Genomic DNA, 18,696 nt, shown 5'->3' with positions numbered 1-18,696 from the left:
AACTAAAATGATAATGGGTTATTGAATCAAAACAAAGTGCCTTTATAATTGATGCCTGATTACTTGGCATTTTGCCTATGACCTGGATGGATAACGATGATGGGATAGAACTATTTGGGAGGCTGTAATGAGGATGAATTTTCCTGCTTTGCTCTTACTGTTCTCCATGTCATGACAGATTGAACCAACGTCAAGGCTGTTCCATGCTTGCAGTCAGTTGTCATAAATGGTCAGCAGTTTTTCTGGAAAAAAACCATTCTTTTCCAGCACCTCATTGTCATTAGTGGAGTCCAGATCTCTTTTAGCCATAGCTGCTGTGTGTGAGGTCTGTTGTGCTTTGTAAGAAACGTTGCATGTGGTCTTAGAATTTCTTCCTTGTTAAAACAGCTTCTATTAAAGGAGGCAAATTACATATATTTTTTTCTTGGAGCGTGTCACATATGAATCTGTTAATTAAGGGACTGGATGCAATGAGAATTATTTGTTGGATGAATTCGAATGTCACTGGTAGATTTTGTTTAAGAAAATTCAAAAGAGCTGAGCCATCTCATATCCAGAATTGATGAATGTTGAATTTTTGTATTTAATCAGGGCACCTCCCATATTTGCTTTGGGTGTCTGCTCTCTTTAAATGTGTATTTTACGTAGGCTTACATGTTCCATTTCCAGCTTCTTAAAAGCAATTTTAACTGTTGGTATTGCCATTTAAATAGCTGGTTTTCAGACATTTATTTCCTCATCCGCTGTCTCACTTGGCATTTTCTATTAAATAATGCATCCTATTTCTCCCACATTAAAAAGTGCCTGCCATAAAAGCAACAACTTAGAGGGAACATGTTCTTTCCCTGTTGGGACATTCTGGAGTCTTCCTGTGGTTGCTGCTGGCTAGGGAACATTTTGTGAGCCCTTGAGTAATTGATGCTCTGGAACAGTCTCAGCAAATGTGCTGGGCAGGATTTTGCTATTAGTAGGGGTTTTCCTGTATGTGTTCCTAGCAGGATGTGTTTCCTTTTATATGAACCGTAGAAATACATCTGCTGGAATCTTTAAACAGATAACTTCTCAATAAACAGGAAAATGTCAAAATTGTGGTCATTTTTTTATGAGATTGATGGAAGTAGACAGAGAATAGAGAAAATGTAGTAACATTTACTCAGGTGTTTTGAGTGTATTTTATTTGGTACCATTACAGTATAAACACCCTGTCTTGTCTACATTTTTTCCTCCTCACATCCAACACATTTCTTGTATGACCTATGAGATAAATTTTCTGTGTATAACCTGGCAGCACCATAAGACTTCTTACACTCTCCTCGAGGTTGGAGATTATCAACTGACCGTAAGATGGAAGTTTTATTCTGAGAGTGATTTTTAGCAAACTTTCCTCTGACAACTTATCTGGGGTGCCTGGCTGGCTCATTTGGTAGAGCATGTGACTCTTGATCTTGGAATTGTGAGTTCACACCCCACATTGGGTATAGAGATTATGTAAAAATAAAATCTTTAAAAGATAAAATAAGTCCTTAACCCATAGAGATAGACCTTATTTTTAACAGCTTGTTCTTGGTTAAGATGATCACCCAACATGTGAAGAAAATTTTAATTGTTTTTTTGTTTCCGTAGGTGAACTGTTAGGTATTGTGAATGTCAGTAGTCAGCTTTTAGATTTTTATTTGAAGCGAAAACAGAAGTATATTATCTACTGTTTAGAAATCTTTGTGGAAATATAAATTTGTGCAGCCATTATGGAAAGAAAATGGAATGTAAATCTGTGCATCCATTACGGAGGTTCCTCAAAAAATTAAAAGTAGAATTACCTTATGGCCTGGCAATTCCACTCCTGGGTATTTATCCAAAGGAAATGAAATCTTTATCTTGAAAAGGTATATATGCACTCCCACGTTCACTGTGGCATTATTTACAATAGCCAAGATTTGGAAACAATCAAAGTGTGCAATCAACAGATGAATCGATAAAGAAAATGTGGTACGTGTGTATGTATTGCATACGTATAGATATAAATGTGTATGTATGTATATAGAATACATATGTTAGAATATTATTCAGCCATAAAAAAGAAGGAAATTATACCATCTGTGGCAACATGGATGGATCTAGAGGGCATTATGCTAAGTGAAATAAGTCAGACAAAGACAAGTACTGCATGATATCACTTACATTTTTTAAAAAAGCCAAAGCAGAACTCATAGAAACAGAACAGTGATTGCCAGAAGTGGGGGGAGTGAGGTGGATGAAATGTGTGAAGGCGATCAAAAGGTACAGACTTTGAATGTTCAGATACATAAGTCTTGGGGCTGTAATTTACAGCATGGTGACCACAGAAAAGGTAAAGAACTTTAAAAAAATAAATTTATTGGGGCGCCTGGGTGGCGCAGTCGGTTAAGCGTCCGACTTCAGCCAGGTCACGATCTTGCGGTCCGTGAGTTTGAGCCCCGCGTCAGGCTCTGGGCTGATGGCTCAGAGCCTGGAGCCTGTTTCCGATTCTGTGTCTCCCTCTCTCTCTGCCGCTCCCCCGTTCATGCTCTGTCTCTCTCTGTCCCAAAAATAAATAAAAAACGTTGAAAAAAAAATTAAAAAAAAAATTTATTATGATAGTCTCTGGACAGTCAAGACCTAACTCTTAATCCTTTTTTCTGGAGTTCAGTATTACCTGGGGATTTGGGCAGAGGAGATGACTGCCCATGTTTCTAAAGTAGAGTTTCAGCTAAACCCCAGAGAGGACATTTCATAGTTGAGCCTATGCTCTCAACCTGTTCTCACATTATCTTTCAAGGACCTCAGTTTTTTTTTTTTTTATAATGAAAACCATTAGGATAGTCCCAGTCTTATTAGAAATATGGGTAGAATGATAAACTTTCATATTATAAAGCCTTAGATAAGGTTTGTAATTTTACACTTGGTGGAAATTAAAAACCACGTTGCTTTTTCTCACATCTAAAGTCAATTTATTTTGAAATTTGTGAACAATTCTTTGATTTGCTTAATGAATGACTTATTGCTACATCTTCTCCGCTGCTGTGACAGTCCTACAATTGCAAAGAAAGAGCCCTACGCATTTTTAAGAATTTGTACTTGAGAGACCTAATGAACAGGTGACTTCTCCAGGGGCCAACTCTGACAAGACATTTAAAATTATACCTAGTATTTCTTTGGACTTTGTGTCTGTTGTATTAGTTTAGGATTTTTCATTTACTCTTTTTACTATAATTGAGCATTAGATTTCTTTATAAAGTATCTTAGTATTGGGGACACTTCAGTTCTATAATTTGGGACAAGATTTTTTAATAAAAGAACTAAGATTGGATGATACATTTCAATTTGGAAATTTATGGCTGAGCACGTTAAAAAAAAAACAAGAACAGTCAAACACTAATGCCATTTCATAATGCAAGCAGCTTCTCTTGAGAGGAGGGTTTTTCTGTTTGAGATAGATCATATTTTTTCCTTTAAGGGGAAAATTGAAGTGTAGTAAATACCATGCTGAGGTAGGAGAACATAAATTTTGTGAAGGGTCCTTGATAACTGATGCTAGTTCTCTTATGTGAAAATTATACTCTTGGCCCATAATCAGTAGGGAATTGATTTGGATCTTTTCTCTTCAGGTAGAGAAACCTATTAGGGAGCTCTGAAATAATAATTGCTGACATTCATTGGATAGTGCTTACTATGCTTCAGATTCTGTACTAGGTACTTTGCAGACATTTTAAAAAACCGGTTTGTTGAAATATACTGTTGGCCCTTGAACAACATGGAGGTTAGGGAAACTGACCCCCTGTGCAGTCAAAACTCACAGTAACTTTCGGGGCATCCAGGTGGCTCAGTCTGTTAAGCGTCCGACTCTTGATTTCAGCTCAGGTCATGATCTCACAGTTCGTGAGATCGAGCCCCGCATCGGGCTCTGTGAGCCTGCTTGGGATTCTCTCTTTCCCTTTCCCTCTACCCCTCCCCCACTCATATCTTCTCTTCCCCCCCCCCAAATAAATAAACTTAAAAATCTGTACATGACTTTTGACTCCCCCAAAACTTTACTACTAACAGCCTACTGTTGACTGAGAGCTGTACCGATAACATATACAGTGGATTAGCACATATTTTGTATTACATGTATTATATACTGTATTCTTATAATAGAGTAAGCTAGAGAAAAGAAAGTGTTAAGAAAAGTTTAAGGAAGGGGCGTCTGGGTGGCGCAGTCGGTTAAGCGTCCGACTTCAGCCAGGTCATGATCTCGCGGTCCAGGAGTTCGAGCCCCGCGTCAGGCTCTGGGCTGATGGCTCAGAGCCTGGAGCCTGTTTCCGATTCTGTGTCTCCCTCTCTCTCTGCCTCTCCCCCGTTCATGCTCTGTCTCTCTGTCCCAAAAATAAATAAATGTTGAAAAAAAAAAAATTAAAAAAAAAAAAAGAAAGAAAAGTTTAAGGAAGAGAAAATACATTTACGGTCCGGTACAGTGTTTATTGAAAAACATCTGCAAGTGGACCTGTGCAGTTTGAACCCATGTTGTTCAGGGGTCACCTGTAATTCACATACCATACAGTTCACCCATTTAGAGCATACAGCTCAATGGTTTTTAGTAAACATATTTACAAATATGTGCAACTATCACCACAGTCAATTTTAGAACATTTTTATCGCCTCAGAATGAAACCCTATACTTGTTAACTGTAACCTTTTGTCCCCCCCCCCCCATTCCCCAGCAACCACTGATTTACTTTCTATAGCTGTAAATTTGCCTATTCTGGACTTTCATGTGAATGGAATCATAATATGTAGACTTTTATGATTGGCCTTTTTTACTCAGCGTAATATTTTCAAGGTTCATCCAAGTTGTAGCATGTATTACTACTTCATTTCTTTTTATTGCCAAATAATATTTCATTGTATGAGTATATCACATTTTGTTTTCCCATTCGTCTGATGGATATGCAACCAGTGGGTGGTTTCCACCCTTTGGCTGTTGTGAAATAAGCTGCTGAGAACATTCATGTACAAATATTTGTTTGAATACTTCTTTTTAATTCTTTGGGGTGTATTTCTAGGAGTGGATTTCTGGGTCATATGGTCACTGTTTAATCATTTCAAGAACTGCCAGACTGCTTTCCAGAACAACAGCACCATCTTATATTCCTGCTAGCAGTGTATGAGTGTTCTGACTTCTCTGCATCCTTGTCAACATCAACACTTCATCCTTGTCAAGTTATTCTTTGACTTTTTGATTCTAGCCATCTTAGTGGGCATGAAGTGGTATTTCTTTGTGGTTTTGATTTACGTTTCCCCAGTGACTAATGATGTCCAGCATCTTTTCATGTGCTTATTGGACATTTGTGCACCTTCTTTGGAAAAATATCTATTCAAGTTATTTGCCCCCTTTTAAATTGGATTATGTGTCTTCCTGAATTGTAGGAATTCTTTATATATTCTAGATACAGAGGCCTTATCAGATACATGATTTGCAAAAATCTCCCATTCTGATGGGGTGTCTCTTTCCTTTCTTGATGGTATCTTTTTTTTTTTTTTTTCCCAACGTTTATTTATTTTTGGAACAGAGAGAGACAGAGCATGAACGGGGGAGGGGCAGAGAGAGAGGGAGACACAGAATCGGAAACAGGCTCCAGGCTCTGAGCCATCAGCCCAGAGCCCGACGCGGGGCTCGAACTCACGGACCGCGAGATCGTGACCTGGCTGAAATCGGACGCTTAACCGACTGCGCCACCCAGGCGCCCCTTGATGGTATCTTTTGAAGCCAAAGGTTTTTAATTTTGATAAGATCCAGTTTATCTACTTTTTTTTTTAATTTTTTTTTTTTAACGTTTATTTATCCTTGAGACAGAGAGACAGAGCATGAACGGGGGAGGGGCAGAGAGAGAGGGAGACACAGAATCGGAAGCAGGCTCCAGGCTCTGAGCCATCAGTCCAGAGCCCGACGCGGGGCTCGAACTCACGGACCGTGAGATTGTGACCTGAGCCGAAGTCGGAGACTCAACTGACTGAGCCACCCAGGCGCCCCTATCTACTTTTTATTTTGTTGCTTTTACTTTTGGTGGTGTCATGTCTAAGAATCCCTTGTCAGATCCAAAGTCATGAAGATTTACTTCTATGTTTCTTTCTAAGAGTTTCATAGTTTTAATTCTCTTATGGGTTATATCTTTACCCATTTTGAGTTAGTTATTTCATATAGTGTGGGTTAGGGTCAGGCTTCTTTTGTATGTGGCTATCCAGTGGTCCCAGCACCTTTTGTTAAAAAGGCAATTGTTCCCCCATTGAATGGTTTTGGCACTCGTTGAAAATCATTTGACCAAAGATGTATGAATGTATTTCTAGACTTTGAATTTTGTTCCATTGATCTGTATGTTCATCCTTGTCTTGATTTTCATTGCTTTGTAGTAAGTTTTGCAATAAAAAAGTATCGATCTCCCTAATTTCATTCTTCTTTTTCAAGGTGGTTTTGTTTTTGGGGGATTTCCTTTGCAGTTCCATATGAATTTTGGAATCTGTTTATTAATTTCTATGAAGTCAGCTAAGATTCTGAAAGGGATTGCTGTAAACTTGTAGATCAGCTTGGGGAGTATTGCTGTCTTTTTTTTTTTTTTTTTTTTTTTTTAAGGACGCTCCATACCCACTGTGGGGCTTGAAATAACGACCCTGAGATCCAGTGTCACATGCTCTACCAGTTGAGCCAGCCAGGTGCCCCGGAATATTGCTGTCTTAATGTTAAGCCTTCTGATCCATCAACACTGGATATCTTTCCATTTAATTGTGGTCTTCTTTAATTTCTTTCAGCAGTGTCTTCTTGTAGTTTTCAGTGTACAAGTCTTTCTTTCACCTTCTTGGTTGGGTTTATTCCCAAGTTTTGTATTCTTTTAATACTACTGTGAATGGAATTGTGTTCTTAATTGCATTTTCAGATGGTTTATCAAGAGTTATATAGGGGCGCCTGGGTGGCTCAGTCGGTTAAGCGGCCAACTTCGGCTCAAGTCATGATCTCGCCGTCCGTGAGTTCGAGCCCCGCGTCGGGCTCTGTGCTGACAAGCTCAGAGCCTGGAGCCTGTTTCAGATTCTGTGTCTCCCTCTGACCCTCCCCTGTTCATGCTCTGTCTGTCTCTCTCTGTCTCAAAAATAAATAAACGTTAAAAAAAAAAGAGTTATATAGAAATACAATTGATTTTTGTGTATTGATCTCTTATCCTGCAACCTTGCTGAACTTATTAATTCTCATAGTTTTTTAGTGGATTTCTTAGGGTTGTAAGATCATGTCATCTATGTTCAGAGATAGTTTGACTTCTTCCTTTTCAGTTTGAATGCCTTTTCTTTCTTTTTCTTGTCTAATTGCCCGGGCTAGAACCTGCAGCACATTGCTGAATAAAAATGGCAAGAGCAGACATCCTTATCTGCTTCTCGATCTTGGAGATCAAGAGAGAAAGCCTCTTTCATCATTGAGGATTGTGCTAGCTGTGGGGTTTCTGTTTTGTTTTAATCAGTTTGAGGAAGTTTCCTTGTATGCCTAGTTTCTTGAGTGTTTTTATCATGAAAGTGTTGGATTTTGTCAAGTACTTTATCTGTGTGAGATGATTGTACAAGTTTTGTTTTTACTCGATTGATATATGTTACCCTAATTGATTTTCAAATGTTGACCTGACTTTGCACTCCTGGGACAAGTCCCACTTGGTCATGGTGTATAATCCTTTTTATAGGTTGCTAGATTTGGTCTGCTAGTATTTTGGTGAGGATTTTTGTGTCTCTATTCATAAGACATATTGGTGATGTCTTTGATTTTGGTGAGGATTTTTGTGTCTCTATTCATAAGACATCTTGTGATGTCTTTGATTTTGGTATTAGAGTAATACCGGCCTCTTAAAATTAGTTTGGAAGTGTTTCCTCCTCTTCTGTTATTTGGAAGAATTTGTGAAGAATTGTGTTAATTCTTTAGATGTTTGATAGGCTTTGGCGGTGAAATCATCTATCTGGACCTGGGTTTGTCAGATGTTGTTTTGAACTCTTACAAGTACCAGTTCTTCGTTGTATAGAAGAGGAAGCTGAAGCTCAGAAAGGCAAATTAAGTAATTTGCTAGGAAGTGGGAAAACTGGGATCTTAATCCAAATTACTTTATGTCAAGTTCTAGGATGATAACAATAGCTGACATTTATTGCGTAATTAGTTAGGCGTCTCTAACCACACGAGGTGCTTTAACGTGTTAATCTTCTGCTACAATCCCAGCACCAAGTGCTCATTTAGTAATAACTTCAGTTTTATGTATCTCATACCCACTTTCACATAGAGAATCTGACACCTGAGGAGATTCAGTGACTTGCCCTACTGAACCTGGGCCAGAAAGTAAATGGTACAGCTGTGCTTCTCACTCACAAGGCTGTCTGACTCTGGGGCCTGCCGTCGTAATTGCTTTCCTCTGTTGTGTGCAGCAAAAGCAGCTGTGCCACATGTGGACAGCTGAGCCCAGATCAGATCCGACCTTGGATCTGAACGGGTGCACACTACCCTTCAAGTTCCACTTGAACGTGCGGGGCTCAGTCAGCACGGTGCCGTGAAGCGCGGTCTTTTCTCACTGCTCTGCTATGTAGCCAGCGCTCTGCTCCGTTCTGACTTCACGTGGTTAGGATGAAAATAAGTTGTCACTGCGTGTAATACAGAAATGACTTTTAAGGGTATTTTAGTATGTCAGTCACCCAGCAGAGTCGCATAATATTTTCCAACGAGGACATCCAAAGCACTTTACGTGCTTATATAATATTCATATTGTTAGTGAGATTAGATGGTATCTAGCCTATTTGAGTAAAGACGAAAAACGGGTCTCTCTAAGTTAAAGGCCTTGAGGAAGGCCTCAGACGTCCATTCACATTTCAAAGGAGGCACAAAAAGCTGACCTGATGCCTTGTGTGGGTGGCGGGGCTGGTTGAGTGGTGGAACTCACGGAGGGAGGTTAGATTTGGTCTCCTGCAGAGCAGAGTGGGTGGCGTCTGGGCCTGGGAGTCCCCGGAACAAGGGCTGGAGGCTCCACTCCACAGAACCAGGTTGTCGGTCGTACCGCTCACACCTGTGCTCACACCTGTGCTGGGCGTTGTCGTGTCCAGGGCCCGCAGCCTGGCTTCTGCCGAGGCTGGTGTGGGGCAGTCCCCTGGTAGTGCAGCGCTGGAGGAGGGTGTCCAGCTGCTCTTAATTTTAGACTTTCAGTCAACTTTTTCCGCAGCCGTATCCCACATCCCTATCTTTAGAGGCGTACAAGTTTTCTTCTGAGTGCTCTGCATTTTCACAGTGGGCCTTGGTGGGCATCGTTTTGGTGAGATTCTCCCGCTGAGGCACTCAGCTGAGTAGAGAACATTCATGCTTAAGTCCATTACACATGCATGATAGCTTTCTGTCTTCCTAGATTTCACTGTCACATTTTTTTTTTTAAGTTATTTTATTTTTTTTAAGGGGCTCCTAGGTGGCTCAGTGGGTTAAGTGTCTGACTGCTGATTTCAGCTCAGGTCATGGTCTCATGGTTCATGGGACTGAGCGCTGTGTCAGGCTCTGTGCTGACATTGTAGAGCCTGCTTGGGATTCTCTCTCTCCCTCTCTCTCTCTGCTCTTCCCCCCATACACATGCTCTCTCTCTCAAAATAAATAAATGAACTTTAAAAAAATAATTTTTAACGTTTATTTATTTTTCTGGCAGAAAGAGAGCACAAGCGGGGGAGGGGCAGAGAGAGAAGGAGACAGAATATGAAGCAGGCTCCAGGCTCTGAGCTGTCAGCACAGAGCCCGACGCGGGGCTCGAACTCACAGATCACAAGATCATGACCTGAGCCAAAGTCGGACGCTTAACCGACTGAGCCCCCCAGGCGCCCTAAGATTTATTTTTTTTAAGTAATCTCTATACCCACCACGGGGCTCGAATTTTCACAACCCTGAGATCAAGAGTCGCACGCTCCACCGAATGAGCCAGCCAGGTGCCTCCACGTTTGCTTTTTTGTAGGCTTTCCAGTGTCCTTTTTCTTGCCTTTGGTGTTTACACCTACTTTTATTCCTTTACAGCATTTTATTAGGATTTCAGGAAGGAGTGGAGATAAATGCAATTTGTATTTCTTTTGTAAATTACCTCTTCATGTCCTTTGTAAATTTTTCTGTTGGGGTTTTCATGTTCTGAATTTGTAAAAACTTTAGATGTATATGAACGATACCTCTTTGACATATGGTAACGGTACAGTCCTTTCTTTTCTGTAAACTTACTTTCGAAACACTTGCTGGAAGATAGTGGGGAAGATTCCAGCTTTTGGCAACTTATACAGATGGTTGTATAGGGAAGTGGATCATGAGACCAGCTGGCTGTACCTTGACTTTTGTATGGATGTGATTTTCTTGTGGTTTTCACCACCTCATAGAAGCTGTCTTATCTATTCATGCTTGAGAACTACTCATACTGTTTCACAAATGACAGACTCTGGCCAAGTGGAAGCGAATAAGTTGCCATCTCCTCTACCAAATACTCTAAATATATGGTCCTGGTCGTCAGCTGGAAAGGTCTGGCAACAGCTGGGCTGAGGAACACGGGTGCTCAGCTGCCTGCCAAGCGTTTGTTGCCTCAGCCCAGCCACATGCCCTAGGCTTGGAAAGAGTCCACTTTTGCACATGCCTTGGAAGGGTAGAAGGAGTCTCTGGCAAATATAAATGATCTCCCTCTGCATTTAGCAGTGGGCCCAGAGCCATGAGGAAGGGAGTCGTCAGAGGGAAGGAATTAGCAACAGCCCACCATGTGTCCCATTTGGCACGAGTGGACAGGTGTTAACCTTCCTCTGTGCATAGCAGTCAGGAGTACTGGTTTTCAGCTGACTTGTCAGGTTTGACCATGTTCCATTTCCTCTTATGTTTTCTCCGGGCTCCTTCTATCCTAGCCAATAGGAACAGAATGTCTTGCATTAGCAAGACAGGAAAATTATATTGGGTGCAGTCTAGGAAACTTTGATCAGGTGAGGCCTGGTGATAAAGCAGCTTTCAGTGCACATGTCTCTGGGACACCTGATGGAATTTGGAGTCCGAAGCGACCCTTGAGGAAGCCCAGAAACACCAGCTCAGTGTCACTTCCCCTTTCCCAGGTCGCCCGGTTACTTGGGAAATGGCTGTGGTGAAATGGCTGTGGTGAAATGACGTGCAAACCCAACCTGGTTTCGTTTCCCCTCCCTGAATTATTCTTTTCCTCTGACTCCTACTGCCATGATCGTCTCAGATCTTTCTCAGGCCTGGTTTACTGCCTGTAGCTTCTCCTCGTCTGATATGCTACTGCCATCCTAAATAGCACTTTCATTACACTACTTTATATTTAAATCTTTGCTTCTCTTTTCTAAGACCTGGCTTTTGACCCGTCTGCTGTGTTAGTCACAGTCCCGTTGGCACTTGGCACCAGGAGTTCTGTTGTAAGTTGCTCTGATTATTATTCCTACATTGGAAGGCTCTTGAAGACCAGGATGGTTGCTTACGTCTCTTGAATTTGCCACCACACATAGCTGGTCTTGTGGAAACACTCGTAAGCAGGCACGGCTCTCGGCGGAGTGCTGATGTCTGGGGAAAATGCTCAAAATCTGAAAAATTACGTTGGCAGACTGAGGAAAAAGCCACAGCATCATAACTTTTGGAGGTTTTTCTTTAGCTTCAAATTCACCACGTAACTTCACTCTGGAGTTTCCTTTTCTATAAATGGGGAGGGTTGGAGTGAATTATCTTTCAATTCCCACCCAACCCTGAAAGGCTAATTTTCCTTCGTTCTTTGCCTTGACCTTTGTCCTGAAATTAAAACTGATGAGCTGTTTCTGGATCTTGAATTAGGGATTTTTCATTTCTTTGTAGTTCTTTCCCTGACGCATTTTGCAGTTTTCTCTGGGTATGTGCTGCTGAAGGAAATTCGTATTTGCCATTTGGCTACTTTTTAGGAGAGCAGACAAAATGCCGTATCATTCTGATTTCTTTCTTCCTTTCTTTCGTTCACTTTTTTTTTTTCTCTGAGTTTCTCGTTTGTAAAAATAAAACTTTCAGGTAGGTGCATGATTTTAACATAATTTTTGCTCTTCTACAGACACAATGAGGCGAGTGGTACGACAGAGCAAGTTTCGGCATGTATTTGGACAAGCGGTGAAAAATGACCAGTGTTACGATGACATCCGGGTTTCTCGAGTGACCTGGGATAGTTCCTTTTGCGCTGTCAATCCCCGATTTGTTGCCATAATCATAGAAGCGAGTGGGGGCGGGGCGTTCCTTGTGCTCCCTCTGCACAAGGTAAGTAATCTGACTTTCCATTCTCTGAGACAACCTCTGGTAATCTCGATTTATTCTGTCATAGATTGACTTTGGGGATTGATAGTTCACTAAGACTTGTGTGCTTGCGGAGACCATTAGGCTCCGATGTAATTGACACTCAGTTCCACACACTTTACTGATCCCATCAGTTTTTTCTAACAGAGAATCATTAAACAGAATGGTGAACTCTGTTCTGGGTGTGGCTGCTGTGGATAAGAGATTATAATGATGCTGTGAGCATGGGCAGGCACGGGCATTTTATGATTTTGTTAATAATCCTCTTCTCACGGGAGTTTTTCTCAAAAGTGCAGTTTTTAAGAGGAGCAGAAATTTGTAAGTTAATCTTCCTCCTCCTCCGGTGTAGTGAGTGATCAGTTTTGAGACTTTTTGGTGTTTTGAATGATAAGTGGAATGAGAGCTTAAGAAAATGTCCCCAAACAGTGCAGGTTTCAAGTCTGGACAAGACTGAGTTTTAGCATAGAATCTAAGCAGTGCAAATAAGTGGTAGAAATAAAGGGTCTTTACTGAAAGCTGTTACGTGTGACCTTCAACCTTACCCCACTTCCCGGTCTCCTGACTTTCTCCTTCCAGAGAGCCTTCTCCCATATGGGGAGGAGGTAGGAGATTTGGGAATTTCTGACTGTTCTTGAATATTATAGATGAAACTCAGTACTACTTTAACAGGAAATCACAGCATTGCAGATAAGGAGGGAGGGGATGCTGAGAGAGAGAGAGAGAGAGAGAGAGAGCTTGCAAAGCGTCATTTTGTAGTTGGCTTCTAGGAGGAAAATAAGTTTGATGAGTCCTGAGCTCCAGTGATAAGGGCTCAGTACTGGTGAGGACGCAGGTGTTGGGTCACGTTACAGCTGTTTCCACTCTGCTGAGAACATTGGGTCCCCCTGACTCTCAGCCATGCCTATTAGGGGTACATCTCATAATGGACCGTGTGATTCTGAAAGTGGTTAAAGTGAATTGCTGTCAAAGTATCATTTCCCATTACATTTTGGTGTTTTTTCATTGGGAAAACTCTCACTGGGAAAATTTCCAATTCTCCTGTACTTTATTTTCTCTCAGATGCTCATAACTGACTCATTTTAACACCTGATTTTTACTTCAGTGGCCCGATTGATGCGATAGTCCACAATGGGACCATCTCACTACAGAAATAGGAGAGGGATGCGTTTTGGAAACAAATTTGTTAAGTGTTTTCCAAATGTACCTTCCTTATTGGCAGAGCTGGTGATTATATTTTAAAGGAGAATCTTTTCATTAAGTTGAAATTTAATTTTCTACTTGAATACTTTTCTTTCTGTGGAGAAAATGGCTGTTTTGTGGCAAATAATACATTACAGTATTATAACTGCTTACCCGATTCTAGAGTGGGAGTTTGAATTTACGGTCAGTCGCGTGTGGCGGGTTTGACAGTGGCCAGATGAGAGGACACCTCAGCTTGTCAGCCGAGATCCAGCAGTACCAGACCACCGCCATCTGTTTGGGAGTTTGCGTTTTTATTCCCCCTTTTATAGACTGAGGGATACGTTTGGGTTGGTTTTTTTCCTTCAAAGAAATGGAAGAAGCTAATTGAGAAGCCCGAAATAGCTTTTGAATGGCTAATCTTTGTCCGAGTTGAGACAGTTCTCTTCAAGTTCACCCACAAAAGGCTCTGTGAATCCACCTTTACTTGTACAAACCATGGGAAACTTTGAGCTTCATTAATACCACTTAAGGGAGACCTGCCTGTGGTTCCTAAGCTAACTAGATCTTAGGATTTGGTTTTCACTTGCATTGGTATTTTGTTCCTTTCCCAGTTTTGTAGGAATTAAGATAGAATAAGTTACCGTGTTTGGAAGAAGTGTTAGTTTTTGGAGGAGCCTCAAGGGTCTTTTTCCCAGACAAATATATGGTCTGGGTGGCTCTGCTCCTCAAAGATTAATTTGTTTTGGAGGAGGTGACAGCCTGGCCATTGGAAATGAGGTCAGTACTTGGGAGTTACTGACTTTTGTAATCGATGGGTTCACATGTACCATGTGGGATTTTTGTGCCCTAAAGTGTCTGTATTTAGCCCTTAGAGTCGCTGTGGCATAGAGGGAGAGCGCGGGTCTGGGAACTGGGGAGCCGGGTGGTTCAGTCCCGGCTCTACCGCAGACTTATACTGGGACACGGATATGTCACTGTCCTTCCTGCAGTTTCAGTGTCTTGACAACTTTGAGATAGTTTTGTAACGAGGTGCTTTTGTTTAAAGCAAAGAAAAACCAAATTCTCACATATAATACGAAATGATACCCGAAATCAAGATTGCAGGCAGCGATGCTCTGGGTGTGTGCTGGGCTCCAGTGCGTGCTGATAGTCTGGAATCACTCTAAACGTGAACTGTAGGAGACGGGCATGGTTTTTAATGACCATCTCAGAGACTTCTAGTAATGTCCATCCCTCCCCTTCTTTCTGACTATAGATAGGCAGGTTGGTTTTGGTGATGCTTTGGGGCTTTCTGTGCATGTTAATATTGAATATGCACGTATCGATCTTCAGATGTATTGTGACTCTTTCAGGAAGGCTCCTGTTAAAAAACACGGCCTTCCATGAATTTCTCTTCAAAGCCGGTTAGTGTCAGCAGTAAATAGGGCTTATTATTGCTACTTCGTGAGGCTTGTGGTTAGATTCTGGGAAAATCCTGATCTCTGTCTTGCGGGACTTAAAATGGAAAGAGTAGCGGAGACAAAGACAGTAAAACACATACATAGCAAGAGGCAAACTTAAGAATGAATGTAGATTTATTTTAAGTGTATGGTTTCTGAGGTTTTTGTTAAGAAGGTTGTATTAGGGAGAGTGGGATCGTAGGAGGTCACTGCTAGAGGACTACAGAAAGTACTCAGCCCTGAGGTGGAGTGATTTCGATTAGCACGCATGGTTCAGGATCTCTTTTGTAATGTTCCTCTCAAGCTGTGGCATGCCGTGCTGTCATGACTTGCAAGGTGTGGCTTAATACATTTTCTTAGGATTTGGTCTTTCAGAGGATGAATAATAGCAGTCTTGCAGAACAGAAGTTGGCTTTGTGGTTTTGACCGTAGGGATGCCCCCCCCCCCCCCCCCCCCCCCCCCGCTCGGTTACACAAGCTGCCTTGTATCAAGAGCATACAGGTTTCAGCTCCCCGTGTGCTGTATCACGTGGGCATGAACAAGCCTCTGCTGTTGTGGGGCAGCCACACTGGTGATGCGGGATGGGGCATTCCCATCCCTGTCGTGAGCTGTGGTGGCTCAAAACACCGGTGTTTGTGGGACGGTACGTGTGTGTGCGTGCACCTACACACTGAAACTTCAGATCACAGTGAATCTAAATCCTGACTTAAAACAAGGGTGGGGGGGGGGGGAGCTGTTAGACTAATATGCTCTTGATCTCTTAACGTTCACTTAAGTGGAGGATGCAAATTGGAGGGCTCCTATCTCCCCTAATTGCTTTCTCCCTTCCTCCCTGGACCCTTCCGACTTGGGGTTTTTGGGGTGGTGGCTAATTTCATCCTTCTGGTAATTGCCTCTGAGGAAGTTGAGCTCTGGGCCATGGTGGGCTGGGTGTGGGGCCAGGCCTCTGTTAACCTTTTGGGTCACTGTCTCCTCTCCTGGTTCTCTGGAATAGCTGTGCGGTACCTTCTTACACACAGTGATGTTTCTCCCATTTGTTGTAGGAACTGTGTGTGGGGATATTTGCGACATTGCTTTATGTCTCTGAGCTATCTTTTCAACTCCTTTTGTAGTCTTTATCAACTAGGGTTGTGTGAAAGAATTCAGTCCAACAGAAAATAATTTCAGTAAATATTTTCTTGGTTCTCTCAAGGATGGGACATGCTATGCCTTCTAGATGCATACGAGAGAAATTAATTCGTCACATACACGTGTTGCCTTAGAGCATCAGGACTTAATTTTCTCACAGAGCCTGGGTTGACAAGGGTTGCTTTAGAGTGTTTTTCTTTCATAACGATTGAGGAAGAAATCTTGATTCATTTCGGTCAGTATCCTAAGTACCTCTTCTCACTGTCTAGTATGCAACTCAAGTGTTCTCTCTGACTCAGAGTCAGGGGAAGGTCTCCTCTGGGTTCCCTTAGCTGCTTGTCTGTGCCACTAGTACCACAGCCTGTACTGTCACATTGTACTAGAATTATTTTCTTAGCCACCTCACAGATAAGGGGAGGATGATTATAATTACAGCCTCTTGATCTCTTTGACAGTCACGTGGATGGAGGATGCAAACTGGATGGCTGTTTGTACAGTAGCCCTTGGTAGAGGTTCTCCAGAATCTGGCCTTAATCCATTGTGGTGGACCTACAGGATGTCCTCCAGTCATTCTGCCCTCGTATTCGTGGTGTTCTGTGGCCCCCCACCAACTCCACCCCCCCCCCCCCCCCCCCCGCAGTAAATAGGGCTGAACGTGTAACCACTGGGATATGGTAGAATTGATGGCATGTGACTTCTGAGACTAGGTCATGAAAACTTACTGGCTTCCACTTTGTCCCTTTGGGAAGCACCATGTTTCGAGGACACTTAAACAGTTCTCTGGAGGGGTCATGGGACCTCCTACCCGTAGTCCACACCAGCTGACCAACCATGTGAGTGAGTGGTCTTGGAAGTGGATCGTGCAGCCCTGACTGACATACTGACTCATGAGAACTCTGAACCAGAACCACTCAGATAAGGTGCTTTGGGCCTCCTAACCCTCAAACTATGAGAGAATAAATGTTGACTGTTTTAAATAGCTAGGTTTCAGGGTAACTTACTAAGCAGTGGTTGATAACTAATACATGTATTCTTCAAATATAGCGGAGCACTTGACTCATAATGTTAGGTCACACAATGTGTGAATAAATGAGTTACTAGTAGCGACCTAAAAGGCCTTTTGGTAGTTTTAGGCACTCTTTCCACATATTTATGTAGATACATAGATAGATTCAGGTATATAACATTCTTAAATAAATCTTAAATGAATAATTGAGGGATTCTGTACAGTGTCAAGAGAAAATTATATGGCAAATTTGGTTATCCTGTGTTCCACGATATTATCATATAACCCAAAAAAATGTGTTGGAACGTCATAGTCACTGTCCTGTGTGTAACTTCAAATTATGTTATTGGTTTTGGGGAAGAGTCAGGAATGTTAACATTGATGGTGGGACTGAAGGTGATTTTTATTTTTTACTTTATAATTACCTGTATTTTTTCAAAATATTTTACAATGAACTTATTACAGGTAAAGGTTATTTCTAAAAGTATTACCAGTAATATTATCAGAACATATATGAAGAGTTCATTGTTCTTTAAGCTTGAGTGAAGTCTAAAGCAGTGCCTTTTTTTTTTTTTTTGCTTTTTTAAAGGCTCTTTTTATTTATTTTTTTAAAATGTTTATTTTATTATTTTTTTTTTACATATGAAATTTATTGTCAAATTGGTTTCCATACAACACCCAGTGCTCATCCCAACAGGTGCCCTCCTCAATACCCATCACCCACCCTCCCCTCCCTCCCAGCCCCATCAACCCTCAGTTTGTTTTCAGTTTTTAAGAGTCTCTTTAAAGCAGTACCTTAAAAAAATCATATTTATTTGTCCACCTATTCATACTCAGTCCTTAGACATTTGAGTACCTGCTCAACGCCAGGACCTTTGCTGGGCTCTTGCTCTTAAAAAGCTTTGGTAATGGTTGACCTTGATCTCTCCAGTGGGGAGCTTTGTGTGCACGTAAAGTTGTCTGACACAGTGATGAGAGATGAGTTCCAGCTGAGGCTCCTAAATCAAGGAAGACATCACAGAGAAGGTTCTACTGGAATTCAGGTTTCTCCTGTGTGTAGGAGCCAGGGATGAAACAGAAGAGGAGCCCAGCCAATTCGCTAAACTGATGAGTTTGAAGAGGTGCTCTGTTCCCAGAAGGACAGAGAATGAGGTGGGAGCCACATTCTCCCTCAGATTCCTGGATCTTGGGGAGTGGAGGTGGGTGTTTGGTGAAACTGGTGAAATGGGATGTTCCATCAGAGGGATTAAGAGGAGGTGACAGGTAGCTTTTTGGCAGAAACACCAATTCTTTCATTCTCTTTGTCACTTCCAGTGTAAATAGTGCAAAATTGGTGTTTTCCTTAATCATCATATGGACAAGAACCAGAAAATAAGCAGCACCGTTCTCCATTTTAGGATTGTCATAACTGGATCAACACAGCATCGTTCCTGTTTCTTCCTCAGGAGAAGGCAGTGACGTCGTGTCATATTCATAAAAATGAGACTCGGGTGTGACATCAGAATGTGCTTGGAGGGTCCCCTTCATACACGGTGTCTTAGTTTTTGCACTGGTTAGGGTGGCTTTCATCCCTGTGTTCTGCAGTTGCAGAAATCAAAACTCAGATTGAGTGATTGCCCAGAGC

At 41.8% G+C, this 18,696-nt stretch overlaps 1 protein-coding gene across 2 annotated transcripts in view; it reads left to right on the top strand.

Annotated features, from left to right (window-relative positions):
- CORO1C (coronin 1C) overlaps nucleotides 1–18,696 on the top strand; it is a 78,206-nt gene that overhangs the window by 16,710 nt on the left and 42,800 nt on the right. The window contains exon 2 of one of the 2 annotated variants that reach the window (XM_043557815.1): nucleotides 12,081–12,280. The exons of the other annotated variant lie outside the window; for it this stretch is intronic. Within the exon in view, the coding sequence (XP_043413750.1) occupies nucleotides 12,086–12,280 (195 nt within the window). The 5' untranslated portion in view covers nucleotides 12,081–12,085. The remainder of the gene's footprint in view (nucleotides 1–12,080; nucleotides 12,281–18,696) is intronic. 2 annotated transcript variants of the gene reach the window in all.

Source organism: Prionailurus bengalensis, chromosome D3, assembly GCF_016509475.1.
Source record: "Prionailurus bengalensis isolate Pbe53 chromosome D3, Fcat_Pben_1.1_paternal_pri, whole genome shotgun sequence".
NCBI lineage: Eukaryota > Metazoa > Chordata > Mammalia > Carnivora > Felidae > Prionailurus > Prionailurus bengalensis.
Note: the sequence above shows the minus strand (reverse complement) of the source record. Positions and strands in the feature narration are given on the sequence as shown.